Source organism: Rhinatrema bivittatum, chromosome 7, assembly GCF_901001135.1.
Source record: "Rhinatrema bivittatum chromosome 7, aRhiBiv1.1, whole genome shotgun sequence".
Taxonomy (NCBI): Eukaryota; Metazoa; Chordata; class Amphibia; order Gymnophiona; family Rhinatrematidae; genus Rhinatrema; species Rhinatrema bivittatum.
In genome coordinates this window covers 278,018,543-278,043,244 of record NC_042621.1, presented here as the reverse complement: position 1 = coordinate 278,043,244, position 24,702 = coordinate 278,018,543, and the positions used below count along the sequence as shown (strand labels likewise).

General features: G+C 41.6%; 1 protein-coding gene across 3 annotated transcripts in view; it reads left to right on the top strand.

Moving 5' to 3' along the window:
* SH3PXD2A (SH3 and PX domains 2A) overlaps window positions 1-24,702 on the top strand; it is a 571,414-nt gene that overhangs the window by 300,449 nt on the left and 246,263 nt on the right. For all 3 annotated transcript variants that reach the window (XM_029610305.1, XM_029610306.1, XM_029610304.1), the window contains one exon: window positions 18,767-18,795. In XM_029610305.1, coding sequence (XP_029466165.1) covers window positions 18,767-18,795 — 29 coding nt within the window. The remainder of the gene's footprint in view (window positions 1-18,766; window positions 18,796-24,702) is intronic.

The window sequence follows — 24,702 nt, the reverse complement described above, 5'->3', positions numbered from 1 at the left end:
TTTCCCAAGACTGGGTTGAGAAACCCCTGCAGTAGAGAGCAGTTCCAGCTGAGCCAGATGCTCAAAGAAATGGAAGGATCTGGGAGACAAACAAAATAGTCATGTACGGGGCCCCAGTTACTATGTACAGGGCCCCAGTTACTATATATCGTGAGGCCCTGCCTGTCACCAATGCATTGTGTTCTATGTACAATTCTTGAATAGGGGTAGAGAGTGGAATGAACAGCCATTCTTTATTGTTTAAAAAAAAAAAATATCTGTTTTTAAGTTTTGCTCCACTCTGATATTTTATGGTATTGTTGACCTGGTTCTTTTCACATCGGTCTACTGTACCCAGTTTCTTTTAATCCATGAAAAGAAAAGCGGTCACTACCCTAAAACACCAGGGAATATTTAAATATGAGACGGTGGTCATTTTGTGTAGGGGACGGAGCACTCATATTGCTGTAGATTTTAATATGTTGCATGTGCTATGTAGCCAATGCAAACATTATTCATACGTTCATCACATGAGAGCAACAGAAGGGGAGAGCAGTCTAAAGCTAGTTTGAATCTCTTTCAATAAGAGATGCTCGTTTCTCCGAGAGCAGCTCATGGGGGCAGTGCTGATGCAGCGCTGGCTCTCCTGGCCCTTGCAGCTGCCAAATCTTTTGCCAGTTTGGAATCCAGGAACCCACACCCGGGGCCCATACAGCAGGACAGCCTGCCGAAAAAAGAGGATTCACATTCTCAGCTGTGTGCTCCTTTGCGGGATCCCAGGACAGGCTGACTCAGTCTCCCAGGGTTTGGAGTTTGGAAAGCATCCCAGCATTCAGGGATTACATTCACTAGAGTTCCTTCAGCTCACAAATCAAACTCTTCATGGAGATATCCACTGTGGGCTGGTTTGAGTTTATTAAAATAAAACCCAAAACTTATAATAGTTTATATATGTTGCTGTAGAATGACCCAAGATAAAAACATTTAGCAGCAAGAAGAATGATGCACTTCTGAATCTCTTCTGCCTGTGCTGGTCGGAGGTTCACTTTTACATTACCTCTTGCTCTGTTAAGATTTCATTGGCAAAGAATTATGGTGATGCTGGCGGCCGCCAGACACACTCCCGTCCTTCATTTTCTTAAGGAATTTGGATCTTCTCTTTTTTTTTTTTTTAAATAACGAAGGACGAAAATTAACTATAAGTCACAGAAAACTATGTACTTACGTCAGTTCAACTGGAAACTTGTCCCTGTTTCAAAACAAGATCTTTCTCTACTTTTTGATTAATAATAATGGAGGATTTTGATCCAAGAAGCCACGAAGAAAAGAAGGGATGAACTGCTGAGGTTTGAAACTGAGTTTCAGGAGCAAACGTGCAATTCCTCCTCCCCAAGGAGGTGGAATAGGGAATATTCTTCAAAATCCTAATGAGCTGTAGCTAATGCCCTGGTTGCATAATTTCTACTGTGCCCAGCTACCAGGCGTGTTCTAATTTATGTGTCGACCTCTCATGAAGACCTGCAGTGTAGGGATTCCCGTACCACACTATCTCTAGTTATAAATGTTTCATTTCTTTAGCCTTGCAACCACAGCAGAAGGGACCTAAGTGATCTTGAAAGCTCTTGTATTACATCATCTTTGGATCATTCTTATGACGCTCCAGTCAATGGGTATTGCAGCTTATAAAGAATTCCGTTTGCTCCAGGATCAATACAGACTTCTAGAAAATCTTTCTGCTCCATTAGCAAAAAAGCTGGGTTATGTAATCTAAATTCTGTTAGGGAAAAAAAATACCAAGCTGTCAAATATGTGGTATATCCTATCAGCCCAACCAATGAAATATTTATGAAAATTGCATGTTTCCAGAGCACGGAGGAAGTCTAAGGCACCAAACGCATTATTGCATTAGTGGGTAAGATCTTAGTCATCTGAGATGTAAGAAGATCAACTTCAACCCATATAAGTGAAAACATAATATAATTCAGGTCTGAAGGGCTGCCAAGAGTTGACTGAACCTGTACATAGAAAGAGAGTTTTCCATTGCAGCACACACGCACACACATCTGTCTGTCTATCTAATATATCTCCTGAATGAGCACTTCACCTTTACCCCATCAGCTCCTTCAAGATGTAACTGGGTCTTCGTAATATCTGCGTTTTTAGCAAAATGTAGATTATAAATTCCGAGTGTGCATAACAAGTAAATATTGCTTTGATTGTACAGGTCATTAACAAGTAATGGACAGAAAGGCAGCTGCTTCAGAAACTGGAGACACTCACACTTATTATTTTCAGGAGACTTTAAATGAATGTTTATTTTCATTCTATGCAAGGCCAAATCCATTGTCCTAGGAATTTCCTTAGGATAAAATGGAATGGGAAGTAATAGCAATTTTAAATTTAGACTTTTGACTTAACTCATTTTTTTTTCTGATTTACAACTGGATAGTCGAAAAAATAGGAAAGAATGCAAATATGAAAATAATTCTCTAAACCATGACCAAAGTGCATTGGGTCAGGGCCTGTGCAGTGGAGAGAGAGAGAATTCATTTTACCTGTGGAGCTGACTTTAATTGACAGGGAGTCGGTCGTTAAGGGAGCCGAGGGCCTTGGTTCGCGTTCAGACATTCCGGTCTTCTTGATGCCGTGCCCTGTTCGGGTTTTCCAGTTCATAAGGTAGAAATGTGCGAAAACATTTGCATGGAAACTGGAGGGGTTTTGCCTTTTGCAAATTATTTGAAAAATCCCCCCCCCCCCCCAAACCCAGTTTTAACTTATTTGGCTTGAAGGCCTGCTTGCCTTGTATAAACGGTTAGTTAATGTTACATAATATGTCGCAATCCCCATAATTCTTAGTGCCCTACCTCTTCAGTGCACTGGATTTTGCATTAAATCCTCTAGAGAGAGTTTTTGCAAAAATACAAGCAGTGCCAGGTTTTCACAAAATTATTTGCAAAGCAAAAGATTTTCTTTCTGCACCCCCTTATTCGTATGAAATATGGAAATGTCGGCAGAAAAGACCAAATGGTCCATCCGGTCTGCCCAGCAAGCTTCCCACGGCAGCAACTGCCGCTCCGTGGAGGTTACTCCCTACTACTGGAATAGTCAGCTTAAAGTGAGGCAAATATGACTTTACCTTTGTGAAGAAATGCAGAAGCTGAATGGGATAAACAGCAGTAACTGAAACCAGATGGCACCATAATTCTTAGGAAATGATTGTACTATCTTTCCAGGAAAAAAAGAAAGATAGCTGTAAACATCAAGGTTGTTTCCTAGTGAAGGACCTTTCTGGAAGAAGTGGGGATTTCAGTTGGTTTTAATGTATCCTTAGAGCATTCTGAAATGCCTACTCGCTGCAGAGTAAATTCCTGTTGGTCATTTTGCATGGGGCTGCACTGGCTTTATAGCAAAAGAAGCCTAACGATGAAGAAAATTAAATGATTATAGCCTTGGCTTGGCCGAAGCGCAACATAGGTGTCTGATGAAATTGTTTACATTCTGGCTGCTTAAAGGAACCCAAGATATATGATGTGGTAAAATTCACAGGCTACATGAAACGACCTCTTAAGATGAGGTCGCGCATGCACGAACAGTAGCGGAATTCATGCGAACACGAGACCAGCACAGAGGATCCTCAGTAGTGGCAAGGCTGGATAAAAGGGTATTATTTTAAAAGGACTTTTCCCTGTTCTTGCATGCAGCGACCCCTTAGATTCCTCACTAATATATATGTCCCAGCTATAAGGACATGTTTTGAAAGCACCTCTTTCTACGAGTGTCCTCATGGAAAGTACCTGTGAGGGGATAAATAAACCCCAAGGGTTCTAGAGAGTTCAGTGTCTCTGTAGCTGAAGGGGGCCAGCCACAGAGTCTGTTGGCTCCCTTCAAGTGAGAAGGGAAGGGAAAAGCGAGGTAGAAGGTTTCTGTTCCCAAATATCTATTAGTGTCCTAAGGTTGAGGACAAGGAGGAGGGAGAGTTTCCCCATGAATTAGAAGAAAGTTGCTCAGGTAATGATCAGAGAAGGGTCCTATCTTTGGCTCCAGGAGAGTTCCAGTAATGTTGTCCAGAAGAGATCTTTGATCCACACAGCACAAGACGTGTGCTCCCCTATGAAACAATGTACCAGAACGGTGCTTCACATCTGAGAGAAGCGGAGCTGTACCAATACTGTATCAAAAGAAGGGAGAGGAGTCTGTGCTGCAAAGGTGCAGTTAAACAGGATTTCGGGCCCTAAAAGGTGCAGGACTGTGCTTTGCGGAGTCGGTGGGAGAACCTGCCATAGAGAGAGTAAGGAGATATCCTGGCCGATGGAGCAATTGGATGCGTGAAAGTTGACTGTAGATTCTTCACCCAGTAAATGCACGGTCTGTTAAATCATTTCTATTGAAGTTTTGTTACAGTAAAGGCTTTTGTTTGGAACGCCACTTGTTTTTCTGGGCCCTAGTCGCTGCACTCTCGGGGTCCTGAATTGAAGCTTGTCTCTTGCTCTGAAGTGAACCACTTCCTTTCAGAGTACTTCCTTTCAGAGTGAGGACACGAGGAAGGGGAAGGGAGGTCTACGCCTGCCTATGGAATCATCATTATCGAATAAGGCCCAGATTTGAAGACTCAAGTAGGGTTTGTGGTATTCCACTAGATAAGGAAAGTGAGCAAACCATATGGGACCCTCTTTATCTGCTTTCATATTCTGTGTTTCTGTGACTGATTCTCTGTGCTAAGAAGAGATAAAAGTCAGCAATAGAAGCAGTGTTCGTGATGCACCCTGGAATTACCCTTGTATGAGGAAACCCACAAAGCAGCTGTATGGAACGGCCTCCCTCGCTGTCAAAAACAGTAAAACGGATCAACTTCACCCGCTTTTAGGAGGACAGAAACTCATCTCTCGCTCTGGCATATTCCGGTAATGTTCATACTGCAGAGGAGTGTTTAACATCGAGTGGTATGGTGCCTTGCTTCAGTTAACACAACTGAACAAATACAGTAAGCTTTCTGCGTGTTTGTGCTTCAGAAGGCGTGCACGGGATGGAGTGGTGGCAGTTAAGCGCAGTGCTGCAGACTTACAGCGCAGACTCTGGGCGCCAGTGCTTACGGAGCCCAAGCAAGATTACCTCTCCCGTATCGTCCTTATCTTTCTTGCTTCGCACCCAATTGCAAAAACAACATATGCCACGCTTTTGCTAAATAACGTGGAAAAAGTCTGGACTGAACTGGAAAACGCTACGCACGGCTGGGTCAGCAGGCTCTTTACAGCCTTTCTGCTCTGGGCCAGGAATTTTCAGCGTCTTCGACTTCTCGATTCCGTGACAATGGGCACCATTCTAAGGCCACCGAAGACAGCCACGTCTGCAGAGAAAGGGCATATTCATGTTTGAGAGGCCTCACAATACAACAATTTATAAGGAAACATGAATAATGCACTGAAGAAATGGCATCTACCAATTTTTCATGGCAGGGGGGGAGGCAGGGCAGCAGCTTCAGTACATTGGTTTAATACTTTAAGCAGTGAAAAAATACTGCAAAGTGTCAAACAAAAGTTAAGCTTTGTAATGCAAACAATAAAGAATCAAGTTATTTTTGAAAACAACTTCTGGAATTAACACTTGCATTCTTTTGCATTAACTTAGTGTATTAAAAATGAGATTAAATAATAAGTTCTGTTGCTAAGTATGATAATGTCAGTGAGCTATATGCAATGATTATTATTCCTGTTTATATTTACAGTATAACTAATTTGATACTCTTTTTAAACACTTTTGACGATAATGTTAATGTATTTAAAGAGACGTCAAAATAATCATTTTTCAAAATGTTTTCAACAACCGGTAACATCCTTATATATTTTTATAATTCATAAAGTGATCTTCATAACGCCCTGCAGTATCATTTGGGCATCACTGCTCCATTCTGTGTATTGCTATAGGGCCATTTTTAATCATTGGTCATGAAAAATCTTTTTTTTATCTTTTTTGTCGTTTTCTTAAAACTCAATATTATACCGTGAGCCGGTGCTTCCCAAAGCATTGAAAACAGTTATTAATACTTTCCTTTAGATGGCGGGGTTCCCTTCCGCTCCATTCTGGTTTAAATGTCTGTGTTTCCTTTTGGAGATAGCAGAGCTTGGTCCAACGTGATCACGTTTCGCGTCCCAGCTGCCTCAGGGACCTCTCTGATATCGGCATTCGTTTAACCGGTGCTCCGGGTTCCAACAGGTATCTCCGATGCCGCAGGACTACAATGATAACACCCGAGGAGGAAAACAAACATGACATGAAACCGTGAACAAAGAAAGAACCTGTTGGAACCCGGAGCACCGGTTAAACGAATGCCGATGACACCAAGGAGGAGTCTCCACGACAAGCGGAAGAAACCCCGTTTAGACTGGAGTCTCCAGGAGTAGCCGGGGTAGAAGGAGGAAAAACCTACAGAGGTGAAACTCAATCTCTAGAGGAGATTCTGGCTTGGCAAACCGAGGAAGAGGATACGGAACCTATCTTGACGCCACTGGTAAGACCAGAACTTTTCACATTAGAAACAATATGGATGGCTATTGAGACTGTAAATAAAAATGTAACAGCACAGATAACTGCTGTTACTATTAATATGGGCCAAATGAAGAAGCAGCTCAAGAAAGTTAAAGAAAAGCAGATGGAAGCAGAAAAAGAAGTGAATATACTGAAAATAGATATGGGGCAATTGAAAAATTATCAAGAAATGATAAAAGATAATACATATCTGATGAGGAAAATAGAAAATCTAGAAAACCAACAAAGAAGCAAAAATCTCAGATTAATTAATTTTCCAAGGAAATTGACGACTACACCGTCTGAAATGTGGCCAAAATATGCTATAGAGCATTTGAAGATTCCACAGGCGACATTACCACCGCTTTCAAAGATATATTATCTGCCTACGAGAAAAAAAACTTCCAACAGGTATCTCCAATGCCACGGGACTATAATAACACCCGCGGAGGAAATCAAACATGACATGAAACCGTGAACAAAGAAAGCACCGGTTAAACGAATGCCGATATCAGAGAATGCAGATATCAGAGAGGTCCCTGAAGCAGCTGGGACGCAAAACGTGATCACGTTGGACCAAGCTCTGCTATCTCCAAAAGGAAACAAAGACATTTAAACCAGAATGGAGCGGAAGGGAACCCCGCCATCTAAAGGAAAGTATTAATAACTGTTTTCAATGCTTTGGGAAGCACCGGCTCACGGTATAATATTGAGTTTTAAGAAAACGACAAAAAAGATGAAAAACGATAGAAAAAGATTTTTCATGGCCAATGATTAAAAATGGCCCTATAGCAATACACAGAATGGAGCAGTGATGCCCAAATGATACTGCGGGGCGTTATGAAGGTCACTTTATGAATTATAAAAATATATAAGGATGGTACCGGTTGTTGAAAAAATTTTGAAAAATGATTATTTTGACGTCTCTTTAAATACAATATATTTACAGTGTATCAGAAAGTATTCCGACCCCTTCATTTTTTCCACATTTTGTTACATTACAGCCTTATTCTAAAATGGATAATATGCATTTTTTCCCTCCTCAATCTATATACAGTTTCTCACAAAGCAAAATCAGGATTGTAGAAATTTGTACAAATTAAATAAAAAAAACAAAACCCAAATATCTAACTTACATAAGTATTCAGACCCTTTGCTATGACACTCAAAGTTGAGCTCAGGTGCATCCTGTTTCCATTGGTCATCCTTAAGATGTTTCTCCAACTTGATTGGTGTCCACCTGTGGTAAATTCAATTTATTGGACAGGATGTGGAAAGGCACACGCCTGTTTATGTAAGGTCTCACAGTTGACAGTGCACGTCAGAGCAAAATCAAAAGCCATGAAGTCGAAGGACAGGATTGCGTCGAGGTACAGATCTGAGGAAGGGTACAAAAAAATTGCTGCAGCATTGATGGTCCCGAAGAACAAAATGGCCTCCATCATTCTTTCTGGAGCTGGCTGCCTGCCCAAACTGAGCAATCGAGGGAGAAGGGCCTTGATCAGAGAGGTGACCAAGAAACCTGATGGTCACTCTGACAGAGCTCCAGAGTTCTGCTGTGCAGATAGGAGAACCTTCCAGAAGGACCACCATTTCTGCAGCACTCCACCAATCAGGCCTTTATGGTACAGTGGCCGAACAGAAGCCACTCTTCAGTAAAAGGCATATGACAGCCCACTTGGATTTTGTCAAAAGGCATTGAAAAGACTCTTAGAACATGAGAAACAAGATTCTCTGGTCTGATGAAACCATGATTGAACTCTTTTGCCTGAATGCCAACTATCATGACTGGAGGAAACCAGGCATTGCTCCTCATCTAGCAAATACTATCCCTATGGTGAAGCATGGTGGTGGCAGCATCATGCTGTGGGGATGTTTTTCAGCTGCAGGAACTGGGAGACTAGTCAGGATTGAGAGAAAGATGAACGGAGCAAAGTACAGAGAGATCCTTCATGAAAACCTGTTCCAGAGAGTTCTGGATCTCAGACTGGGACAACGGTTCACCTTCCAACAGACAAAGTACCTAAGCACACAGCCAAGACAATTTCTGAGGTGGCTTCAGCACAAGTCTGTGAATGTCCTTGAATGGCCCAGCCAGAGCCCGGGCTTGAACCCGAACGAACATCTCTGGAGAGACCTGAAATAGCTGTGTATCAACACTCCCCATCCTTAAGAGGATCTGCAGAGAACAATGGGAGAAAATCCCCAAATCCAAGTATGCCAAGATTGTGAGTTGAGGCTGTAATCGCTGTAAAAGTTGCCTCAACAAAGTACTGAGTAAAGGTCTGAATACAATTGTAAATGTGATATTTCAGGTTTTTGTTGTTAATTAATTTGCACAAATTTCTACAATCTTGATTTCGCTTTGTCATTATGGGGTATTGTGTATAGATTGAGGAGGGGAAAATGCCTATTATCCATTTTAGAATAAGGCTGTAACATAACAAAATGTGGAAAAGGCAAAGAGGTCTGAATACTTTCTGAATACACTGTATAATTTGGTTATATTTATGTGTTGATCACTCTTGCAGTCAAGCTGAAAATCACCAACATCTTGGGAGTTTAGGGGGCATTTGTTGATGGATTTGGCATCCTTTTGCCCACCTCACAATTTTCCATCCAACATGGGACCGTGGGAATGGATATTGGCAGAGATATTCCAGATTGACTAATTTACCATGTTTTTCCATGGCCTAGGGTGGCAGACTTGTCATTACAGAAAAGAATATAAATAAATAAATAGATAAACAGTGGGCACTGAATGTCAGTACTATGCAATGAAAGCAGCTCCAACACTCCTCTCACATTAATGGTGGGGGTGGAAGGGAAATAGAACCAAAAGGTTACTAAGAGCCAAGAGTAACAGATAAGCATGAGAAAAAGAAAAAAAAAAGGTGCGAAGCTTGCTGGGCAGACTGGATGGACCGCTTGGTCGTCTTCTGCCGTCATTTCTATGTTTCTATGAAAGCACTTGGCACACGCTATGTGCATTTAGTGTACGCTTCTAACTGCAATTAGTCTGCAGTGAATGGAAATAGGATGCAATCAAAGCACCTAGAATGCACTGGAATTGTAACTTTCAGCCACGCGGGTGTGTTTGTACGTGCGTATGCTGGCTTGCACGAATGGGCACGGCCATTTCATAACATACCCATGTATATGCGCACATGGTATAAAATCAGCAGTCCGGGAGTACATGTACGCACAATTTTATATGGGCACGCGTATGTGCGTGCAAATGCCAGCTCTTATCATGTTTTATTATATACGCATGCTGACGCAGTTACCAGTTTCCCCGGTCCATTTCCAGTTCACCCAGATAAATGCTAGGACTTCCTAACACCCCCCCCCCCCCAATTAACCTGCCTCCCTTTTACCCCCACTCCTTCAGTCCTCGCTAACTAGCCTTGGTTTTTTTTATATGCTAGTTATACGCCATCCATAGTAGAAGTAAAGATAAGTGGATAGGGGACCCTGGCGTGTGCTTGTGTGCGTAAACAGTTACACGCTGTTTTAATGCTAAAATATGGGAACGCCCATGCCCCCTGCCCCTTTTACCCCCCAAAAAACGTTTACACGTGTACTTGCACATTTTGAAAAATCCACGCGGCGCACACCAGCCCAAGAGACGTGCGTCTCTCCCAGCTTTGGCGTGCGGCAAGCTCTGAAATTTTACCCCTAAGCACACACAGGGTGCACTAAATGCGATTCTTTCTCTGCACCATGCAAAATGCATGTTGTCATTCACAAAGGATGAGATCCTCGTGCCACTTACTCTCTCCGGCTCACATCACCCGCTTTGCTCATCATTTTTTGACGAGACCTTTCAGCTACTGCTTTCTAAAATCATTGTGCTCAAACCATTATGCAAGATCGATAATAATGGGCCTGATTTTCTAAGGCTTTTTTCCCAGTCTGTCTAGGGGTGAATTGCTTAGTAAGTGAGGTCCAATATTAGAAGGCCCTAGGCAAAAGACAAGGAGGAAAAAGTGTGAATGTTTCACGATGTGCAGTTTTCTTGTTCGACCACCAACCCTAACCAATAGCAGGGCAGCTTTCAGAGTTCTTTATGACATCACAATCTGCTCTGACCCCTCCCCCTCCACACCACCTTTGAGATTGCACCTCCCTATAGGAAGGAAAAAGAAACAGGAATTCTACATGTAGGGGAGCATCAAGGGAACATGAGCAGTGCGAACTGGAGTTACTGGGCAATCCACGATCTATGGCAGAAATCTGAATGAAATTGCAAGATCGAGTCAAAGGTTAATGGATAGGGGGACATGGGGGTCAGAGGGGAGGATATATGGATACACAGACATGTATGGAACTTGATAACACACTTTTACACGTTAAGGTCAAAGTGGGTTACAAGTGGCGAAAGATTACAGTAGAAAAACAGAGTACTTTATAATGGTCAAAACTACTACGATAATGTAAAAACAATAAACAAATCGTTGTAAAACCAATGCAAGAAAATTATAAGGAAACAATTCCCTTTTACCCCAAAAGCACTACTTCCACCCAACTATTAACAACCTATTTATCACTTCTATAGCATTACTTAATGTACACCACCATACAAAAACACACAAGAGACGGACCCTACTCAGTGGAACTTATAGTCTAAGCAAGGCAAGCATATAGGGCAAAAGAGGCTTTGTGAATTTCATTTATTAATCAAATTGCTAAAATCAATAAGGCTGGGAGTGGGATAATAAAAGCAGCCTCAGAAGGGTGGGTTTTTAGATTGGATTTGCATAAGGCCAGAGAGAGAGCAGGACGCACCAGCTCAGGAAGCCTATCCCAAGTGTAGGATGCAGCAAGGTGGAAAGCTCAGAGTCGAGAGTTGGTGACAGTGGCATAGCAACGGGTGGGCAATTGCCTACCCTATTTGGACCCAGGCCCGCCCGCCCGCCCACCCAACCGGAACTGGAAGAAGCCTGTTTGAGCAATGCTATCATGGGATCCCATCCCGGTGATGGCAAAGAGGAGCGCTGGACCTGCAAAGCCGTCATGGGATCCCATTGTCAGAACTGTAAGGCTGGAGCTGTAATACTGCCACAGGATCCCATCCCCGTGATGGCAAAGAGGAGCACCAGAGCTGCAAGGCAGTCGTGGGATCCCATCCCCGTGGCAGCAAAATTAGGACTTTAGCTGTGTGACTGTGCCTTATGAAAAGGCCCTGCATGTGTGTGGGTGAGAATGGGAGCTTGAATGTGTATGTGTGGGTGAGAATGGGAGCTTGAATGTGTGTGTGTGTGAGGGTGAGAAGGAGAGCTTGAATGTGTGTGTATGGGTGAGAAGGGGAGCTTGAATGTGTGTGTGGGTGTGAATGGGAGCTAGAATGTATGTGTGTGTGGGTGTGAATGGGAGCTAGAATGTATGTATGTGTGGGTGTGAATGGGAGCTAGAATGTATGTATGTGTGGGTGTGAATGGGAGCTAGAATGTATGTATGTGTGGGTGTGAATGGGAGCTAGAATGTGTGTGTATGGGTGAGAAGGGAAGCTTGAATGTATGTGTGGGAGAGAAGGGGAGCTTGAATGTGTGTATGAGTGAGTGAGAAGGGGAGCTTGAATGTGTGTGTATGTGTGTGGGTGAGAAGGGGAGCCTGGGTGTGGGACTGGGAGAGCTTGTGTGTGTAGAGAGAATGTGCGGTTGTGTGTGGGGGGAGACAGAGCATATGAGAGTGAGAGGTTGTGTGTATGATGGAATCGGTGAGAGAAAGTGTGTGTGTGTGTGTGTGTATGTATGTGTGTGAGGGGAGGAAGGGAAGAAGACTGTAGTAGAAGAGAGACACTGAAAAGGAATTAGGAAATGAGGAAGAAGGGGAAAAAGACCAGGACCAACTAATTAGAAAATTCAAAGATCAGACAACAATGGTAAAAATAAAATTATTTTGAGATTTTAGCAATTGGAATATGCCATCTTTGGGAATGTGCATTTCTTATATTTTTGCATTTTGCTCTTCAGTATTCCTCTGTCCACAGTCTAGTTTCTCAGGTTTTCTATTTTGGCTTTATCTGCATGTTTCTGTTTCTAATTTGTAGTCTCTTATTTCTATATTAGATAAGGGTTGGTCTCTGTTTTGCCTGTGTGTGACTGAAGTGCAGTATTTCTGCTAGCGTATACTTTCTCTGTAGTAGTACAGCTTGTTCTCTTACTCCATTAGGTGATGTATTAATGTTCTAGGGCCTGGTGTAGTATTTGCATTGCTGCTTTTTCATAAGGTTGCTGTTATTTGAGTCCTGAGAGTCAGTGCTGTGACTGTATGGTTTGGTAAGGTTCTAGATGTCTCTTTCTTTGCAGGAGTTTGTGTTACTTCACAAAATAGTAGTGGAGGGATATTTTTTGCTGAGGTGACATCAGAATTTGAATATTTTTTTTCATGTTGGTTGTAATGTGAATTGTCCTAGCTCTGCTCTGCACCGGTTCTGATGATTAATGCTATTTTATTGTAGTTATGATGATTTCTGGCTTTCTGCAAAAAGAATTCATCAAAGAATACATGAATTTTTGTTTTTAATACATGATTGATTGGATCTGATTGTTTTCTTTGCCTTTTACATGATATACTTGTGCATTTATAAACTGCAATAAATATAAAATAAGTGAATACAGATTAATAAGGAATTTTAATGCTGGTAAGTGCTTGAAATAATTGAGGTAAAATAGTTGAAAGTTTCATGCATGATGCATAACAGCTGTTGCAAACTACTTAGAAAGCCATTGCAGGGTGCAGAAAAAGGCATCATTTATCATTAAGAATACAACTATTAGGTCTCAGACCTGCAGGCCTACTGCCCACCCATGTTAACCTTGTGCCCAACCAAAAAATCAATTCTAACTCTGCCACTGGTTGATGGTGGAAGAAGGGAGGGCTAAACAACTTAGATTGTAAGCCCTCTGGGGATAGGGAAATACCTACAGTACCTGAATGTAAACCGATGTGATATCTCAGATCGAATGTCGGTATATAAAAATAATAAAATAAAAATAAATAAATAGAATGACTAATGCCAACTCAGTGCCCCAGATAATGGTATAAATATATATGACGCATCAAACCAAATAATTAAAGATGAAAACCATCCTAAATGACCATCATAATAGGCTTCATCGTTTAGTGTACACTTTAGGACTTGGCCTTATATTTAATCATCGGTCAGTGAGCATCAATGAATGGATCTCAGTGAAAACACTTATCTTTTTTTACGACTTAAAACTCGAACTTCAAATGTCCACCTTGCTCTGCTGAAACCCACAATGACGATAAGATTCTATAAGTTCTTATATATATCCTTCTCTACAGCGGGACCCAAAATCTGGAACACTCTCCCACCAGAACTCAGATCAGTGCAATGCTCATCTACATTTAAAAAAAGACTCAAGACTTGGTTATTCAACCAAGCTTTCCCATAACAGCATCCAGCGGAAAATCCCTGCCAATGATCCTTTCGGTGGTTACCCACCGGAGAGCTCTTTAGATCATCTATAGAACTCACGTAAACTATGGCAGTCGAAGATCATAACCTAGTCTTATAATTAGTAACTGTTTATTTAACCTACATTAGGCACTGTATCTTTACTTATGCCTACATTAGGCATTGTATCTTACTGGTTAACCCTATATATACTTATCCAAGTTATATCGACCTGTTCTTTGTAAGACATTTACTTGTCAATGTTATTGTTCTGTTAAAATGTAAACCAAATTGATCAGTAATTCTGTTATTGGAAAGTCGGTATATAAAAATGCTAAATAAATAAAATAAAAATAAACAACCAAGTCTTGATCATTTTTCAGAAGAAAGAATAATTCAGCTGCAGACTTGCTACTCATGGAATCAAGTTCCACAAGGTTGGAGCAAAATAAACCCCAAATGCCCTTCCACGTGCAGAGGAGAGAGAGGGGGTGGGGCGGCAAGCAGGGCCTGTTGAGACACCCTAAGGCACTTAGAGCAGCAGGTTCCCTGTATGGAGTGAGGCTGCAGAGTGAAACATGGCCTGCAAGCGAGTAGTGCAAGGAGTTACCTTCCTGAAGGGAAAGTGCTGGCAAGCAGACTTGTGTGAAAAGGGGATTCATGCCTGCTCCTAGCATTTAGCTCTTTCAAGTCAAGGTCCCGCAGGGCTTTTTGTCCGTGAATCGTCATGCACAGTAGTGTTTTTAATCCATTTCCAAAAGCTGCAGACATTGAAACGCTTGACGCACTTTCGGAAAACGGATTTGCACTTTTTTTTTTGCCTGAATCTTTAGGGCTAGGTCGGGTTTGTGAAATCGATGGCCAGTTTTCTTACAGCTGTGCAGATGTTAATTCCGCCCTCTCCTTGAAGCAGCATGGCGAAGAATGGAAGAGAATCGGTAATGCAGAGGTCAAAACGGAATTAAAATAAATGAAGTCATAAACTCGCTGGGTGCAGGCAGTTTGCCAGGGCCAATAGGATTGAAAGTCTTTGACACTTATTGGACCAGAGCTAGCCCTGACCCTTAGGTGGCCGCCCTCTGTTGCAGATGAAGGGTTTGCCCGAAATAGGGGGTCAGGGATGCCGTGGCGTCGTGGTGCTCAGTCTTTGCTCTTCGGGGTCAGTCTGCGGCCACGCCCACCAGGGTGATGCCGCAGTCCTTGTGGATGGCTTCTCTTGCAGAACTGCACAATGGGCTTTCCGCTGCATGAGGCCAGAAACCTGTATGCAACCTTTCTGATTTTTTAATTCTCAAATCTCTTCCAACAATGCATTTTTGTTGTTGTTGTTTTTGGTCTCATTCTTTATTATATCCAGATCTAAATTTCATTTTCGTCTTTGGTTTTTATTGGGGTGGATGACTGCTTTATTTCCCTTCTCTCTCTCTCTAGCCCCCTTGTGTGCTTTTCAGTTTGTGTTCTGGGCTCTAAGCTTTGAGGACATGCGGAAAGCACAATTTGCACCTCCCCCGCCCCTGGTGCCAGGGCACAGGTTGCCCCTCTGAGTCTCCTTTTGGAGTCTGTTGACAGTCACCCGTTGTTGGAACTGGCAGGCGAGGACATGGGCTCTGTCATCTACATTTATGCTTCTGCTTGGTTTCCCAATTCAGAAGTTTTTCTTCTCATGCCCAGTTTATATTTTCCTGCCTCTTATTTTGCCACCTCAGTAGTATTTTTCGTTCTTTGAACGGGGGAGGGGACGATATCCAAAATGGCCGGAGACGTATTAGGTTTTATTTTATGTCACGTGTTGTTAACTCTCTAACTCCAGTCCATCAGAAGCGTTTCGAGCCAGTCCTATCTTTAAACCTTCTAGAATTTGGCACCAGCCCCGACCTCCCCCGAAGAGCCGGCAGATGAAAGAAATGAAGCAAAACGGGTAAGTAGTGTCCTTGATAACCTGCAATGAGTTGACAGCTCAGCCAGGATATCGTTGATGCATAGACTCTGACTGCTGAGGTGTGGCGGGCATCAGCTGATGATTTCGTTTCGTTAGATGTATGGGAATATAAATACGGTGATATCCAGAGGACAGGCTGGAGAAAACTTGCAGCGTTTCTTTACTTCCACAAGTTATTGTTGACCCATCATCGCCTCAAGTGACAGAGCAAAGCAAACTCGGATCCTGAATTATGAGAACTCCAGGAGGGAGTTCCAGTCGCCACGTTAGACCCTGGCAAAACCAAATATGGTGCCCATTGTGATACTTCTGCTTAACTAATAGAGAAATTATCCAAAGATGATGATGCTGTGCGTGAGGTTTTGTGACCACATTTGGCCGATGATGACTGTAAATCGATAATGAATCCTGAGCCAGCCTATTAGATACTTTTGATACAACAGTAGGGCACTAAGCACTTTTCCCATTTTCCTGCCAGGGGTTGGTTTTCATTTACTTTTACTTTGATTTTGCTTTTGAGCAACGGGTTTTTAGCATAGTTTCCTCCTGGGAGACTGGCCTTATACAATCTCTCTCTGTTTTTTTCCTCTCTTGTGTGCCCTTCTCAACCAGTAACCTTTGAACTGTTGCTCAGATTTCATTCAGATTTCTGCCATAGAGAGCAGAGCACCCAATGTCCTCCTCCTCCTGACAGTTCTCCTACACTAAGAGTCCCTGAGAGGGCGGAGGTTCCTGTAGGTTACCAGGCTAGATCAGTTCAGATAACCTCTTATCTCACGAGGACAGAGCAGATTAAGATGTCATCAAGCGGTTTTTAAGTTGGTTTCCTGTAGAGAGCCTGCTCTTTGTAAAACCATCACATCTGGGTGTCTGCTGTGTGTAACCCCCCCCCCCCCCCCCCGCCCGCCACAGTAACTTCTGAATCATTCATGCAGTTTCACTCAAATGTTTGCTACAGATGGTAGAACCCCCAGGGGCCCCTGGCCCAGAATTTTCATGTTCCCTTGACATTCAGGACCCTCAAAATTCCTGGGGTTTTTTTTTGTTTGGGTTTTGTTTTTTAATTACCTTATTTCCAGTTTGCCTGTAATCCCAGGGAGGTTGGAGCAAATTGTGAGGGTATCAGTGATTTTGAAAGCTGCCCTGCCATAGTCATAACTGTATACAAATTTTTGTACCAAAGAGGGAAAGCAGGCATCATGAATTGTTCACAGATCTCCGGATTTAATGGTCTCACTTTGTTTCAAGATAGATCAGTGATTGGGTGAAGGAAGCTTGCAGAACTGTGCATTGTCTGTTAGTTAAAATACGAGCATTAATTATTATAATCATTTGTATAGGGCTACCAGGCATACGCAGTGCTTTACAGAGACACACAACAGATAGTCCCTGCCCCCTGGGAGCATACAAAATAGTCAAATCAGGCAGATAAGACAAACAGGAGTATGAGAGTTTAAACAGCCAGGAAAGAACTATCGCAGGAGATTGAGCAAAGCTGCAAAAGATCAGTGCTCCCCTTTCTACACAAGCTATAGAAGAAAAGCAATAACTGGGGTGGGTGAGTGAGGGGTAAAGAGGATGAGACCTCAAGCAGGCCAGCTAGTGCCTGTCCCCTGCTCACAACCAGCAGCTTTCTAGTGTTTTAATGACCATGGGAGACACCCAGGCATCATTCAGCAAAAGCGCAGACCAACAACGCTGCACCAGCTTTTACACAAAAACCACACATTTAAACAGAGCTTGGCAGTCTGGTAAATGGCAGCTTATCTGCAAAGACACCGTCTAGAGCAGGAAAGACTGTTTTTAAATATTATGCTTCATAGGAAGGCTTTTACCTGGATGAAAAGTGTTTCAATCTTACTTGGCTACAGTCTTTACTCAGTTCAGTGGCAGTTTCTTGGTGGGTTATGACAAATGTTTCTTGCTAAAGTATATAATATATTTGTATTGGCAATTAAGTGTTGTGTCTGTTTACTAAAGGAACATATGTTGGTGGCTGAGTGCACATAGTATCTGTGCTAACAAGATTTGCAACAAATTAACGCGAGAAGACCATAATCTTCAGTAGCAGTTTTGGTTGTGCTGTGGTAAAAATCACCAGTTTACCACTTTCCAAGGACTAATTGTTGTATGCTCTAAGTTAATTGGTCTGCCTTGGCTATCCGGCCGTCTTCCTGACTTTGGTTGTAATGCATTGTTTGATTTGGCAATAAAGTGCTGATAGTTTAAGTGAAAAGAAGTTTAAACTCCCTTTCCACTCCCCAAAATGTATTTACACTGTAATCCTATTTATTACCCTTAATGACTTGTTCCCTCGCCCTTCCCACCTGCCTGATCTAGGATTGCTGCCACTCAGTATAGCAAAGCAGCTGTTAAAAGAGTCACCCAGCAGAAACAAGAGTGGAAGATTAGCCAGAAATCCTGCACCAAGCACCAAAAAAAAAAAAAAATACATTTCCCGTTACTTTCAGAAAACCGCACTGGGCTGTTGGCAGGGGTGAAAATCCTCCCCCAAAAAAATAACTTAACATGTTGCAGGGAGAGGCAGATATTAAATTAGCACGTGATGAGAAGCAAAAAGCACATCCAGTTATCCCTGGGAAAACAAGTGAGCAATGCATGGCTGTGACTCCCCTGGTGGTGGATGGTTCCTTCTGTCAGGCGGGTCACGTGGGTGCAGCCCTGGCTCCCGGTGCCGCAGCTGCTCCCAGCCACGGGCTGCGGCTCGGATTCTCCCCCGCTCCGTATCTGTCAATGCCTTGCGGTCCCAGGCTCCAGGGTGTGAAGCGGGAGCAGCGTCGCTGAATGAACCTGTGCCTGCATGGGTGGGGCTTGCCCTTCTGCCTCCCCCCACCGCTCCAGCACCTAACGATGTCTGTCTGTTGTTGCTTCTTTTTCAGGGAATATGGACCCTCAAAAAGAAAATCAGGTAAGAATCCACCTTCCTTTTTTTTTTTTATCAGTTCTTGTTTTTTCGATATATAAGATAGATACATCTTCTCTTCCTTCTGATTTCTTTCGCATGAATTTTGCAAAGTCTCATAGAGTAAGTTTTTCATCCTCTTAGCTCTGCCGAATAAGGAAATACCAGATATATTTTATAGGAATGCAAACAAAAAAACAGTTCTTGGCTGAATTAAGATGTGTATGTTATATTAAAAGCCCATTTTGCACACGTAGTGTTCCATTTAAGTCCCTACCCTATAGTATAATAACAATAATCTTCTTCTAAAGGTAGAAAGGCAGCTGCCTTGGTTTTCAGCCAGTTTGAGGCTCTGACTGACTGTTTCAACCTGCACATATAATCCAAGGACTCTCTGAGTCCATTGATGAGATGATTTTCTGACAGATTGGCTCTCACATCAGCTCTTTTCCTAATTCTTTTGCCAAAGTGCTGCTGCCTTGACCTTACTGCGCTACTTTTTATGACAGTGTGTTATGGAAGATTGATGACTATCACAGGCTTTGCTCTTCTGAGGTAACTCCCTATGACTTTTTCTCCATTTGTAACCCAGGTCTGGACCAGTTTAGCTCTGGTGCTCTTTCGGGAAACTGTAAACATTCCTGGGGTTCTCGGTCGATGACAAAGGGTTAATCTGCTACACTCTGCTGGTCAGGGTGAAAGGATATGCTTGGATTGATTGGGCTATTATTTAGGAATTTCTCAGGTTACTGCATTGCAATAAGTAATATTCTAGCGAGCTACCATCATCCGAACGCTGCAGATGAGAAGGCAGCACGTCTCATTGACAATGGCAAAAGAATTCCTCAAACCATGCAATATTTACAAGAATGTCCCATCCAGCCCGTCTGCTCCTATGGGATAAGATGAATTAAAAACCAAACACAAGAGCTCCTTTTGTGTGCTAACTGGAAAATACCAAGTTTGAAATACAGAATGTGCCACCATTAAAAATAATCCTGGCTGAGAGCATGTATTCAGTTGTTGGCCATAAAGAAGCCCATTCTTTGACTGGAACGTGTTGCATTTGATTGATCTGTTTCTCAATATCCATATTCACCCCCTCGCTTGATCTTAAGGAGTAGATATGCACTGCTGGAGGGTCTTCCTCATACTGCTCTCTGCCAGTGTGCTTCAGTACCAGGTTCAGTTTCTGTACACAGTCGATGTGCACCAGTTCTGAGAAGGGTTTGTTGAGCATAAGGCGGACTGAGAGCACCACTTCCATTCATTTAACAATGCTTGCTCTTCATTTTCAAATGTATTTCTTATTCAGCAATAGATATCCTGCTAGTTTCTTCCATAGGGAGGGTAATTGTCAAATATGTTTTCCATGGGTGCCCACAGAAATGGTGTGCGTGTTCTGTTTGTGCATAAGTTTACCTGGACTGAGTGGAGGCGTTCCCAAAGGCAGACTTGGGGAGGGTTTGCGCTTACACTCAAAACGTTTGGATTTTCAAAAGTGTGTGCACAGATTTTCCTGAAACATTTCTTCTGCACACACAATAGCAGTTACAATGGTGCACAGGTACATTTGGTGGGATAATTCTCCAAACAGACTTGGTGAATAACATGTGCACATTTTTGCTGCCTGATTTTGGTGACCGCTTTGAAAATTACCCTCATAGTCAACCACTGCATTTAACATATTTGACATCTGAGGTAATTTTTCTATTTAAGGGCCCTTAAATAGAAACGCATACTCATATTTTTCAGTCTGCACAAATCCAGACAATTTTCAAACACACGACACCAGTTATGTGACTAAGAGTGTGCGCACTCGTGCACGATGTTAAATGATGACATAACGCATGTTAGTGGCGTGCTGATTACGTGCATACATTTTTTTTTCAATCAAAATTTGTATGTGTATATTTTCTGACCATGCCCCCAAAATGCCTCTTAATGTATCTAAAAGTACATTTGTTTTGAAAGCATTGCCCTATCTCATATTCCGAACCTATATGGAGACTGGTGAATCACGTTCCCCAGTTAGCTCTGAAGCCTTCATGCCCTTGACTACATTAAGTCTTATTTAGAGGGACTTCCTGTTGCTCACTTGATTGCATTATAGAATAATGAGATGAGTAAAGCGCTGGACTCTTATCAGCCCTTTTACATAATCATTTTGATTTTCTCAGCGGTTGCAGATGCTCAGGAGAAAAAAAAAATCACAATTTAGAAAGAGCCCAGCAGAAGATGCCAATGACTCCAAGTCCCTCATGACCCTTAAAATCTTATCTGTATAACCTTGCCAAGAGTGCAAAAAAGTAATTATTTTCAAATCTTCTCACTGCCTCATTGAGTAAGCCTAAGCAGTTATTTGAATGGATTTACGGTCTTACAAAGCCTAAAAATCTAGTTGTACACCATTGAGTCACAGCAGAAATGTGTTGATCTTGTCTAGTTTTTCTTTGATAAAATTTCTTCCATTAGGCAATCACTGGACATGGAGGAAGTTTCTATGAATAGTGTTACCCATCTCTGTGGTGGAGACTGACTGCATATTGGGAACAAATTCTTTTTCTGTTTTCCTTCCCAGGTCTTCCCTCAGTTTCAGCTCTTGGATGACTCAGGGTTTAGCAAACTCTTCAAGAGTTTAAAACCTACATCTTGCCCCTTTGATCCTTGCCCTGCAGAGTTGTTGAAAACTGTTGGGGAAGGATTGGAATGTGGTTTAGAAAAGATGAAGTTCTTCTTTTTATGGAGGGCCGTTCACCTAGTGTTTTCAAGACAGCAGCGATGCGAATGAAGAGTTCCCTGGAGCTTCGTGTTCTCAGTGTTTTAGGCCCTACTTCTAGTACTCTGTTCCTCAGCAAACTCGTTGGGAGGATTGAATTTCTTTAACAGGGAAGTTTGTGAACTCTTTCCAGTTGGGATTTCAATCAGGCCATGGAACCAAAACGACTTTGCTTGCTGGTTGCACTTTTTGTTGATCTAAGACTAGAGATAGACAAAGCCAATGCTGTCTTGTTGGTCTTTCTCGCCCTTAGTTCAGCATTTGATACCCTGGATCATAAAATCATGATCGTTTATCTAGTTTGGGCATCCGCAGGGCTGTTGTAACTTGGTTTATCTCATTTGTAGAAAACAGAAGTCAACGTGTTACGGGAGACCTTGCCTGCCTATTTTCTTCTCCCATAAGGTTCTGTCATTTTCCCCTAGCTGGTTTAACATCTATGTGTCGGTCTTTTTGGACTTTTGGTGTCTAGCATTTTTAAATCTGCAGATGATATCCAATTGTATGACCCTCTGGATAAACTTTAGGATCAGGCTTCACAAAGTCTGTCATCCTATTTTTCAGCGATTAGTAATTGGCTGGGCTTCAGGTTTTTTTTTAAGATGAACTCATCTAAAATGTAAATTATGCAGGTGTCAAAACAAGGCTCCCCAGTACTTGAGAATTTTCTGCTTCCTGATGGGGGTGAGAGTTCCCGTTCTGAAACAAGCCCGCAATTTAACTGTCATTTTTGATGGTTCTCTTTCATTGATCCTGCAAATTAGGCAAATTTATAAATCCTGTTTTCTTCACTTGTGCATGCTGAGACAGTTCTGTTCTTTTTTTGAGTAAAGATGATCTTATTAAGGTGGTACTTGCAGTTATCGCTTCTAGACTTGATTACTGCAACATCTTGTTCGTTGGGGTACCAATGAAATACTTTATCTATAGCTTGTCCAAAACATGGCTGCTTACATCCGTATTGAATGTGGTTGTAGGGCACCTATAACCTCAGTTCTTACTGGGCTGCGATGACTACCTGTATATTATCGCTTATAGTTTAAAATTGTTTGCCCAACTTTAAGGCTCTTTCTGGTACTTGTGCAGCCTATTTTAGAAATTGGCTCATTGAGTATGTGCCAAAGTATGAGCCTTGGTGGTCTGTTAAGTTGGCCCAATTGTCCAGTACTAGAAAAATGTGCTTTTCCATGTGTGGCTCCTGTTTTTGGAATAGATTGCCATTGGAGACCCATTTATTGTCTAATGATGGCTCTTATGAAGACAGTAAAGACTTTTCTCTTTCCTGAGGCCTTTAGATGACTTTATTTCAGTCTCTTAAGGTCTTGTGGTGATTTTGCTTTTATTGTTATATTATTTTCATTGTGATTGACTGAAATAGGTTTTTTTTCTTCTTATATTATAAGTATGATATTGTTCATATTTGTCGCTTGATTTGATTTATGCTATTTTGGTAATTCATCTAATATATCTGTTTTGATAAATAACAGTGAGCAAAATTGTATTAAATTAAATACTTTCAGGAGACTGAAAATCCACTTGCGCAGATTCAGCTGATCTATTCACATACATACACATCCCCCTCCCCATCCACTGAACATGTATAAATCCAAACGAATCCTTTGAAAATGTATCCCCTAATTTCTCATTAGGTCTAATGAAATTTAAATCATATCATCAAAAAAAAAAATCCCAACATTTTTAGGAAAAGATTAAAAGCATTTCTTTTTAGAAAGGCAAATTAGCAGAACTCATTTTAAAATGGTTTAACAAGTTGCTATACTGCTTTATGTTTAAACTTTTTTATTGAATAAAAGTGTAATAATTTATCATTTCATTTTATTTCTGTTGTGGTCTTTTAAGTTCTATTTATGTAAATTGTGAATAATGTTATTGTAATCCACTCCAATCAAGCTTTGTTGGAGGTAGTGTAATATTAAAGAGACATATAAAAAATAGAATGATTACCAATAAAACTTTAGTACGATGCAGCATCTTGGTTAACAGCACCAGTTTTTATGTGTATATTATATTTTTATGATCATTCTTTTTTCTATTGAGTTTTAGTGGATAATATTATGGAATAATACTGTACACTTTGAGGATAATATTCAGCCCCTATAGAGAGATAAAGTCTATGAATACAATGTACATGCAGGCTTCAGTCTGAATTTTCAAAGCAACCTTAATCAGATATGATCCTTTTGAAAATTCCCAGGTGCTGATTGTACACACACAGGGAAATGCATGCAGCAAGTTACACCTACCCCCTAGCAGGTGTAACTTATCATGTATACATTTACACGCATGCGTCAAAGATCACAAGTTTGCAGCTCAATGTTTTCTCTCCCCTGACTCTGCCCCCTCTGCCCCTTCGCCCCCCTCTCACTACTCTTTGCAAAAATACATGCACAATCGAGTTCCACACATATTGTTCCCTGGTCTACACCCATATAATTTTCCAAAACAGATTTATGTTCACAAACCAGGGTTTATGCGCTCAAATGGAGTGCTATTTTAGGAGGTAATTTTCAAAAGGATTTACACGTGTAAAAATAGCTTTTGGAAATTGCTACTTTTATGCACATAACTCCTTTGAAATTCACCCCATAGGGCTGAACTTATGTTCTGTAGTTTTATTTGGATTTTCAAAAGGCGTCTGGCAAAGTCCCTCATGAGAGGCTTCTCAGAAAACTAAAAAGTCATGGGATAAGAGGCGATGTCTTTTCGTGATTTACAAACTGGTTAAAAGACAGGAAACAAAGAGTAGGATTAAATGGACAATTTTCTCAGTGAAAAAGAGTAAACAGTGGCGTGCCTCAGGGATCTGTACTTGGACCGGTGCTTTTCAATATATATATAAATGATCTGGAAAGGAATACGATGAGTGAGGTTATCAAATTTGCAGATGATACAAAATTATTCAGAGTAGTTAAATCACAAGCGGATTGTGATATTTTACAGGAGGACCTTGCAAGACTGAAGATTGGGCATCCAAAATGGCAGATGAAATATAATGTGGACAAGCTGCATATAGAGAAAAATAACCCTTGCTGTAGTTACATGATGTTAGGTTCCATATTGGGAGCTACCACCCAGGAAAAACCTCTAGGTGTCATAGTGGATAATACATTGAA